This window comes from Enhydra lutris, unplaced genomic scaffold, assembly GCF_002288905.1.
Source record: "Enhydra lutris kenyoni isolate GAN:26980312 unplaced genomic scaffold, ASM228890v2 scaffoldscaffold49, whole genome shotgun sequence".
NCBI lineage: Eukaryota > Metazoa > Chordata > Mammalia > Carnivora > Mustelidae > Enhydra > Enhydra lutris.
The window spans coordinates 2,965,166-2,976,112 of record NW_019154133.1 but is presented as its reverse complement, the minus strand read 5'-3'; the positions used below and the strand labels follow the sequence as shown (position 1 = coordinate 2,976,112).

General features: G+C 37.9%; 1 protein-coding gene across 1 annotated transcript; it reads right to left on the bottom strand.

The window, feature by feature from the left end:
• Positions 1–336: 336 nt before the first annotated feature.
• On the bottom strand, positions 337–8,975 carry LOC111156840 (fatty acid binding protein 12). Its single transcript, XM_022517939.1, has 5 exons — positions 8,917–8,975; positions 6,614–6,701; positions 4,746–4,918; positions 3,591–3,692; positions 337–475 (listed from the first exon to the last, which is right to left on the bottom strand). Exons 2-5 carry the CDS (start codon positions 6,684–6,686, stop codon positions 410–412), a joined length of 414 nt encoding a protein of 137 aa, XP_022373647.1. The 5' UTR covers positions 6,687–6,701; positions 8,917–8,975; the 3' UTR covers positions 337–409.
• Between the last annotated feature and the right edge of the window lie 1,972 nt (positions 8,976–10,947).

The following is a 10,947-nucleotide window of genomic DNA, read 5'->3' as shown; positions in this document are numbered from 1 at the left end:
CCTGCTTCCTCCTCTCTCTCTGCCTGCCTCTCTGCCTGCTTGTGATCTCGGTCTGTCAAATAAATAAATAAAATCTTTAAAAAAAAAATAATAAAAATACTATTTTCCCAGTATACTGCAGATCATGTTGAATATAAAGGATTGACATAATATGCTTAATGGGAAAAAAATCAACATGAAGTGCCTTTCTGAATGCATGAGAGCAGCCCTGAATTCATTATAGCAGCTTGCTTTCCCACAGCTCCCAGTACCAAGGTACAATATAACATAGGCATATAAAAACTGGAAATCAAAATTGTCAGTGCTTGTCCACAAGCTCCCTCATATTAACAGATGTAACATTTTACTTTGAAGTTTTATTTAAACAACCTCAGCAGTTTGGATCACAGTTTGGGGATGCTTAAGAGTTTCAGACTGAGTTTTTTGGTACTCTCTCGTACGTCCGAGTGCAGATAACATTGTTCACGGCACTTTCCTAGAAGACAAAGGAACGATGAGACATTTCAGTATTGCTGGTGAAACTGATTTTAGAACAATGCAAACCAAGTACTATCCATACATACATTCTGTGAAAATCTTGAAAAGAGATCTATGTAGATAACTATAGATACCAACTGTTGGTTTGCTAGCTGATTTTGCTAACAAAATGGAAAATCATATATATGATACATGTGGTTATACATATATATGGTATATATAATGTGTGTGTGTGTGTGTGTGTGTGTGTGTGTGTGTGTGTATACAAAAAGCAAGGCAAAGAGTATAAAATCTGAAGTCTTTGTTAAAACATTTAAAATGCCTATAGTGAGGCATTTTTGCTAATCTTATATACACTACATTTTTCAAATAATAACATTAAGTTACATTGATATAGTATTTTATGGTTTTTAGAGCACTGATATATACATGATGGTATTTAATTCTCTCAAAAAAACCCATGAAGAGTCTGGAAGTTTTCCTTCTGTTTCTATTTTTTGAAACCCTTCAAGAGAATAGGTATTATTTCTTCTTTGAATGTTTGGTAGAATTCTCCAGGGAATCAGTCATGTCCTGGACTCCCATTTTGGGAAGGTTTTTAATCACTGCTTCAGTCTTGTTACTGGATATTGGTTTATTCAGGTTGTCAATTTCTTTCTGCTTCAGTCTTGGAAGTTTATAGGTTTCCAGGAATTCATCCATTTCTTCTAGGTTGCTTAACTGATTGGCATACAACTGTTGATAATAATTTCTGATGATTGCTTCTATTTCCTTGGTGTTAGTCGTAGTCTCTCCCCTTTCATTCATAATTTTATTAATTTGGGTCCTTTCTCTCTTTTCTTTTGGATTAGTTTGGCCAGTGGTTTATCAATCTTAATTCTTTCAAAGAACCAGTGGTTTATCAATCTTATTAATTCTTTCAAAGCTTCTAGCATAAGAATACATGTAGGACATTAGAAGAAGGAAAGGAAAAGTGAGTTGGGATAAATTGGAGGGGGAGATAAAGCATGAGAGACTGTGGACTCTGAAAAACAAACTGAGGGTTTTGGAGTGGTGGGGGGCGCTGGGTGAGCCAGGAGGGCACATATTGCATGGAGCACTGGGTGTGGTGCATAAACAATGAATCTTGGAACACTGAAAAAATAAAATAATAATAATAATAATAATAATACAAACCCATGAAGACAGTCCTGCATTTTTGAAGGCAAGTAAACTCAATCTTGGAGAGGATAAATGACTCATCCGAAGTCACAGAAGTACTGAATGGCAGTACTGAATGCACAAATTGGATTCTGAATCTACATTTTCCCTAATGAATTAAAAACATACTGTGTGGTGATTAATGTCATTATAAGGAGCAATAAAGTCAAGTATGCTTATTCTTCCACTTATTACTTTATAAGGAAATGCACTCTTCATTCTTGGAAGGAAAACTATCCTTACATTAAGAAATGAAGATAGGTTTTTTGTTGTTGTTTTTTTTTTTACTTCACATAGTTCTCACATATTCCCTTAAAGCTATTTAACATTATGTCCAAAATTGCCATTTTATTCATTTTGGTGCAATTGGAGGTTTAGGGAGATGAATCATTGGCATATTTCCCTCTACTGTGTGACAGTGAGAAAGATGACCTGAGAAGCCATCCTCAAAGGGAGCAGAATGGTCTCAAAAATTACTTTGAAATTAAGCTAACCTGGGTTTTTAATCCCAGCACCACCATGTTTTTCTAGCTGAATATCCTTAGGTAAATCAGTGGCTGAATCTCAGTTTTCTCAACTGTTAAATGGGCTAATTAGTCTTTTTTGTTGTTGTTGTTCAGTGTTCCAAGATTCATTGTTTATGCACCACACCCAGTGCTCCATGCAATCCATGCCCTCTTAAATAACCACCACCAGGCTCACTCTCCCCACCCCTTTCCCTTCCACAACCCTCAGTTTGTTTCTCAGAGTCCACAGTCTTTCCTGGTTCATCTCTCCCTCCGATTTCCCCCAATTCACTTTTCCTTTTCTTCTCCTAATGTCCTCCGTGTTATTCCTTATGCTCTACAAGTAAGTGAAACCATGTGATAATTGACTTTCTCTGCTTGACTTATTTCACTCAGCATAATCTCCTCCACTCCCATCCATGTTGAAACAAAAGTTGGGTATTCATCTTTTCTGATGGAGCCATAATACTCCATTGTATATATGGACCATATCTTCTTCTTTATCCATTCATCCATTGAAGGGCATCTTGGCTCTTTCCATAGTTTGGCGATCGTGGCCATGGCTGCCATGAACATTGGGGTACAGATGGCCCTTCTGTCTTCTGTTCACTACATCTGTATCTTTGGGGTAAGTACCCAGTAGTGCAATTGCAGGGTTGTAGGGTAGCTCTATTTTTAATTTCTTAAGGAATCTCCACACTGTTTTCCAAAGTGGTTTGCACCAATTTGCATTCCCACCAACAGTATAAGAGGGTTCTTCTTTTTCCACATCCTCTCCAACACATGTTGTTTAATTGAGGCCATTTTAACTGGTATAAGGTGGTATCTCAATGTGGTTTTGAATTTCTAAATGGGTTAATTAGTCTTAACTCACAGGATTATTGTGAGGATTAGGTAAATAATATATGAAAGCATGCAAACAGTAGTCACAGAAATGTCAGTTTTTAATTGTGTCAACTCATCCATACACTAAGGGGATACCACTTAAACTTTGCATTAGTTTAAACTTCCTTTTCACATGTTTGTTTGGTGTTGAACTGGAAAACAGTGGGAAATTGATCCTGGTATGGAGCAAAGTATTAGCAACATCTCACAATCCCTGCTGAAATCTTCATTGCACAAACACATGCTTGTTTTGGCTTATGTGTAAGTCAAAGAATTAGGCAAACAACTCTTTTATTTTCTTTAGTGTTTTAGTTCCTCAACCCACATTTTATAATATTTATGGTCATGCATAAATATTATATCTATTATATTTATCTGCCAGTGTTTTCCCCCATTCTTATAAAGCAAGAGAAAAAGAAAAATTACATTGACTTCTATTATTTCAGAACAACCTATTTGAATGATTTTATGTATTAAGTATTAGAGCAGGTGACGAAAATAATGACAGACAGGTTCACTCACCACCACCATTTTCCCATCCACCAACTTTCTCCTTATGGTGTTCTCTTTGCCATCCCAGTCTTGAACCTGAATCAAAGAGTCCTTATCGAAAGTTACCACACTCTGAAAATGGACAAAACAGAATTCAGCTCAGATTGTCACATTTGAATAGTAACGTTTTATCAAGTACCAAATTCTTCTCAGCTGTTGTGACATTCTCAGGTAGTTTTAGACTGGTGTTTACAAGTTTTACTTATATTGTAAGACTTCGTCAGCACTAAATTTGTTGGCTGATTCTTCTGGGGAGAGAAGGTTTTGTAAGAGTAAAAATATATTATCTTGAAGACTAAGTAAAATTCTCTTTTCCCTGAGAAATTAAGAGGGGTAGATACTCTATGCCCTCATTTCCTGTTTGCTCTCCACTCCTCGCACAGAAACTTCTCCAGCCCTGAGGAGTACTGTTGAATATGTATACTAACTTAGAAAGCAACTTCCAGGGACGCCTGGGTGGCTCAGTTGGTTAAGCTGCTGCCTTCGGCTCAGGTCATGATCCCAGCGTCCTGGGATGGAGTCCCACATCGGGCTCCTTGCTCAGCGGGGAGCTTGCTTCTCTCTCTGCCTCTGCCTACCACTCTGTCTGCCTGTGCTCATGCTCTCTCTATCTCTCTCTCTCTAATAAATAAATAAAATCTTTAAAAAAAAAAAAAAGAAAGCAACTTCCATTGTGTTAAGCCACTGGGGCCTGTGGTTAATTTGGTACTGAGGAATAACGTCACCTATACTGGTCAATGTAGTTTTATTCATTCTAACTTTACGCATAGAAAACTGCTACAAAGTAGAAAGGCGTAACTTTTATTTCTGAGAAAAGAATCTAAAGAAATGATTCTCAATATGCATCTGCTAAGCTTCTGCCTCAGAATTGTTAGAAATACAGTCTTAGGGTGCCTTCCCCAGACATTGGAATCTGTGGGGATGGGACCTACAAATAAGCATTTTTCGCAAGCATCACAGGAGATGTCTATGCATATTAAAATTTAAGATCCTCAGACCTAGGTTTTAGTCAGTGTTTATCTAATACAGACTTTAGATGTATTTGCTGTAACTGTTTCCTTACTTAGAATAATTTCGAATTTACATTCTTACAAAATGTAACTGAAAGAGTGTTGAAGGCCTCACCTTGGTCTTATGGCCACCTGGTGTGGTTTCCTCAAACTCTTCTCCCAGTTTAAAGGAGATCTCATTATTTTTAAAGATGCTTTTGGTTTTTATAGTGATCATATCCTCCTGGGTACTAATGGTCACCGTGGGTTTTGCCAGACAGGCAAGTTTCCTGCTGGCTCTTCCTATTCCTGGAAACCAGATGAAAGGACACCATAGTTAATCTGTTGCTGACTTTAGAAACCCATGTTCGCTGCGTAATTCTTTAGTAGCTAAGAGGTCTGCGAGTTAAGCAGATTTAATGCTATATGAATTCAAGTAGCTGAAGCTTATAGCACCACCATTTTGTTAAAATAGATTATATTTTGCAAGAAAAAAAATCAGTCTCTAATTTTGACTACTGGTTGTCCTGTTTCTTTAGCTCAGTAGGTATTATTCCTGTTGGTTCATGAACCTCTTTGGAAATTTTATTAAAGCCCCTATTTTGAAATAAATCTCCCTCTTTTAAAATGCACTCATTTATACAGAGGAAATACTTGGGCATGGATTATTTAAGATCTTTATTTCTTTACTTGTATTCTTGTATGTACACACATATAGAGTTGTTTTTTCCATAAAGTATTTTTTATTGTGCTAAAATACATACGACATAAAATTTATCATTTTTACCATTTTAAAGCATACAATTAGGTGGCATTAGGTACGTTCACAAAATTATACAACCATCACCACTACATATAAAAATTTTTTAAATCTAGATATTCTGTCATAACAATTGTTATTTAACCTACTTTTCCCCCATCTCTATGTCTTTTCTGTGTCAGTACATGTAGATACAAATTTTTATCATTACTACATAATATTTTACAGAGTATATATATTTATTTCATCTGTCTCCCTATTGATGAACATGTAGTTTGTTTCCATGTTTTCTTATTGCAAATAATCCTTGTGCACACAGCTTTGTGCATTACATGTAGGACTATTTTCTATAGAAATAGCATCACATATACAATAATGAAGTTAAATTTCTAAGAGAAGATAAATTAAAGAAACACTCTAATATGGCTCATGAATTTATTTTGTGAAACATGATAACAAGTTGGGATGTATTAGATAATGATTACCAAAAATATTTACGCTCTAATCCCTAGAACCTGTGAATGTCCCTTTACAGGCCAAAGGGGACTTTGTAGATATGGTTAACTCAAGAATCTTGAAATAGAAAAAAAAAAAAAAGAATCTTGAAATAGGGAGCTAATCAGCCATGTGGACCCTAAATGTAATCACAATCTCATTATAAGAATCTTCCCTTATAAGAAAATAAAGAGTGAGATTACACTACAGAAGAGGAGAAGGCAATGTTACAATAGGAACAGAGATTGGAGTATGGTGGACAGACACCACAGAAGGCCCCAGTCATCTCAGCTGGAAAACAAGATCTATTCTGAAGATCCTCTAAAGATATAGAGCAAATCCTTGAAAAAAATGATTGTTTTTTAAAAATAATTATGACTTTTTGCTTTAAAATTTTTATGGAAATAATACATATAATATGTAATAATATATAATATTATAATATATTACTATAATACATAATAATATAGTAATAATATAAATAATATAATTAATATATACTGCATATTTGTTTTAGCCATTTAAACCCATGGTAAATTATGTGAGAGCAAGGATTCTGTTAATTACAAACTAATTTTGTGTAGAACTGTATCTAGGTCCTGAACCAATGTTAATCGTTTCTATGTGATTGTTTCTTATGTTTCTATTGGAGGGAGGGGCCCAAGATAAAGCTGATATACAGACCAGGTTTCTGTGCTATCAAATCTCCCATTTTTACTGGCTATGATATGCAGGTAAAAATGGCTTACCCAGCTCTTTCATATATTTTTCAAAATTTTCACAAGAAATGGATTTCCATGTTCCCTGGAGCTGATCAACCATTCTGTCTAAATTGATCTTAAAGAAAAAGAGCATCATTAGGATGAGTGTGTTATTGTTTCCTGAAATAGTGTTTGAACTTGCTTTTTCATATAATTCTTGTAGATAGTACAGAAAAGTCGGAAGGAAAAGTTAGGAATTCTAATCCTTGTCATCTTTTCTTAATATCATTTAGAGCAGGAAAGCTCTCTCAAATGTAAGCTGGTCAACATGAAAATGGAAACAGTTTTTGGAAGGACCAGATATAATTTTTCCAACTCTAATTTAAGATCAAAATTAGGTTTATAAATTCTAGTTCCTTCCCTAAGAACAGCAACACACACACACACACACACACACACACACACACACACACACACAGCACTGTGTAGGGGTGAAACTAGGCAGCTATGGTTGTGCACTTGGACCCCTGTGCTCCAGGTCTTTTTCTCTCTTTCTCTAACCAAGGGTGATCTAGAATAAGCCAAATTATCAGCTGTTTAGAGATCTTATCACACTCTCATTCTTGATAAGTTGAACTAAAAACCAGAAAGATTTCACAGATTGTATTTGGCATTTGAACTAAAAAGTTAAATTTAGTGAGGGCTAGAACAATCATTTTAAGCCATGTCATATAGAGCAGGAGAATGGAACATAGAAAAAAAGGAAGGAAAGAGACTGTGTTCACACACACACACACACACACACACACACACACACGGCCTCGTTACTCTTGCTTTTCCAGATGTCAGCTCAATTTCCCATAAGCTTAGAGAGTCGTCATTGCCATGACAACACCAAGTATCTTCTTAGTAAATCCTCCTTAATTTAGGCTAGGTTCTGTTCCTTCCAGTCTTGACTGAAACACTCTGATGTCCACTGATATCTGTAAAGAATCAGAACAGAGGATAAGGAGTATAATAGGAAATATACCAACTAGAGAAGAGATTTTCAAGGTTAAAAGACAAACACAGCCTTACACATGCCATCAGCTCTGAGAATATCATTGTTAATTCTAGGCAATGTTTGATGTCCATATGCTAACACAGAGTTATTAGGAAAAACTGAAATTATAAAATTATTTTAAGACAGAAAAGAAAAATAGCATTTTATAACAATTCCCATTAAGATGTTAAATTTCCAGTATCTATAAATATCTGTAAAAGCATTTATCCAGGCCAATGGTCTGACAAATAATTATTCAACTAATATTTGCGGAGCACCTAGTATTATATGCCTAATAGGAGGCTAAGCAATTTTGCATACACCATCGACTTAATGTCCCAACTATGTTTGAAAAGATACCATAGCTTATTTGATTCTTTTCCTTTCCTGTGTTAGGAAGTTTACCATTGTGATTTTTTTTACATTAATGTGTACTATTTATAGTTATCCTCACTCAGTTGAATAGCATGAGACTGAAGCCAAGTACTAAAGATACTAACATTAGGCACTGAAGTTACTAAAATTCCTAGGATTTTTTTAAGAAAATGTCTGATGTGTTGCCTCATGTGTTGGATGCACACTGATCCCCCAACATATGTAAATTAACTATGGGAACTCATCTCCTTGAAGAAGTTGTCCATTTGGGAGTTCAGTATTGGTCTCTATTGCTGGCAGGTTAGACTTTCAGAAAAGTGTCAGTAAAATAGAGCCCAGGCATGGCCTCTGTCTCTGCCCCTGTGGTTCCTCTGTTCATGTGCTCATCATGTCAATTCAAAGGCTGGCTAATGTGTACTGGCTTAGTCACATGTCCTCTTGGTTGCTCACTCTCTTATCTGTGATGGATCTTTCTGGTGTCCATTACTACGTGAGTCAAAAGTCTTCACACACTATGCCCTTTCCCTCCAGTACCTCCACATTCCTTGATGCCAGACTCCTTTGTCTTCAATTTTTCAGTATTCCTCCCAACCCCCTGATTACCCAATAAGAATATTCCCTCCACCCATGAGGAAGTCTTCACCTCAGACCACTGCTCCCTCCACACAAAATAAGTAATAGGTGCACCACTCTGAGCTTTGTCCATTGGGACGGCTTTTCCTCACCACTGTTCTCAATCCCCCTCCCACCCCAGTGGCAATTAAACCACAGCCTGTTTTTAACTTCCGTCCACACACTAAGTGGACCTGCCCATAAAACCTGTTCAAGCTCTTCCTACTCCTTCAGCTGGTGATAGCCCCCCACAAAGTCGAGGAATGATCTGAGGGAGGGCTGTTGGTACACCCGTGGTGGGTGACATGAGGAACCGGGCTACCTACTCATGCAGTTACTTCATATCTTCTGGTCTTGCTTAGCCTTAATCCCAGATGCACAGTTTTGATCTTATTTTGGAATGCTGGGCCTGCCTGCGTCTATGACTCTGTGGTTCTGATAGAACCCAGCTCATAATGGACAGTTCCAGACACGTGGTTACTTGGCATCTTATAATCAAGAGTTCTGTCTCTACTGGTCCCCAGTAACACACCAGGAATGCTTTTCAAAAGCACACAAGTTTCTGTTGCAGGTGGCATGGTCTTGCTCCAAAAGCCCAAAGGTCTGTTCTGTGAGGCTTCCACTGTGGCTTCATCTCTCCACCACACTGCATATCTTCCCATCACTAATACCTCCAGTGGCTTAGAGTTTGCCAGATCATATGGCCCAAGGGGCAGGGCTGCTTGTACTGTAATTCTGACTTTGTGCTCCGGGCCTTATTCAAAGCAGGGAGCTCTTCCTGTCACAGAATGTATGGGCTGAAGCACATCCCTAGATGTGGAATATGTTGCCACCATCAGCCAAAGGATCCTACCATGAATTTTGTTTCCTTCTTCCTGGTGCAAAGGCAAGATGCAGCAACTTGCCTTCTAGAAGAGAGGTCCTCTCTTGCCCTTGACCCACCTGGATCCTAAATACTTTACAAGAACAAAATTTCACTCAATTGCCACCAACTTAAAACTCCCATGCTCCCATATGTCCTACCAACACCTCCAGGATGCTGGCCGTTCTTGCTCATCCTCCTGATCACATGATGTGTAGGAAGTCCAGACAACTCAGATCTCATCTCATCATGTTATAACAGCAGGAGGGAATGTAGGCCACTAACCTGTAAATGTATGTTGTTCCATGTAAATGCAGTTTCTATTCCTTTTTCTGATCTTATCTGATTGGGATAGAAAAGAATGCTGTAACATGTACTTGAAGCCATATTAATCTGCTCCAGCAAAGATAACATATCTGGCACAGCAGCTGAGATTGGAGTTACTGTTTGAGTTTTCAGTAGCCTACAGTCATTCTCTAAGATTCAGTTGGTTTCTGCAATGGTCAGATTGGTAAATTAAATGGAGCTATGATATGGACCACCCCACCGCCACCCCTGTATTCTTGAGATCCTTTAGAGCAGCATTCATTTCTGCCATTCCTCCCCATCATCACCACCAAATACAGTGGGTTTTGATGTGCCATCCTAGCCTGGACTGGCAGAAGAATGGGGGATAGAGGGGATGGGCGTGTAGAGATGCAGTGTTAGAAGCTCCCACTTCACCTTCCCCAGTGTGATAGCTCCCATTTGGTTTGAATGAGAAGAAATCAAGGTGGGGTTCCTTCAACAGCCAAATATGTCAATTCCAATTATATATTTGGAGACCAGAGAATTGACCACTGGATGGGTCCATAGACTTACTGGACGTTCTGAGAGCCAGACTTGGGCCATGGTTCTGTTTATCTCAGAGCCTGTCCCCTCTATCCCTCCATTCTACCATGATGCTTTGAAATCCTATGGGTCAATGTTAATTCAGACACAGTACCCTCAAAATATTTGGATATTCCTCTTTCTATAGGGTGTATTTTCTCAAGTAAATAATAAGTCTCTCTTGAGGAAACTTGGGGTAATTAACACAGTATATTTTTGCCATGGTATTTCAAAATTCTTCCTCCTGTGGACTTAGCCACCTCTTCAGCCAATGGTTTCTGGGTCTGAAAACTGGCTGAGTTCTGGGACGTGGCCAAAAGATCAAGAGTTCTTATTGAGTTGGCCACCCTTAATCTGCTGTTCATATATTCTTGCCTTCTTTTGGTTGATGTATTAAGCAACACCCTCACTGGCTATTCATCTATTTTACTTTAGGGATATAATGTTCTCCTAATCATCTCCACATCTCCTTGTAGGTCAAGTCCACTAGGGTGCCCTTCAACTTTGCCTGTTGGTATGGTCATTGTAACCCCCTGACTCTGGCAATAAAGTGTTGCCATCTGGTCCCTGTTGCTTCAGAGTCTCATCATTGCCATTGTTATCAATGAGCCAGCTGATAGT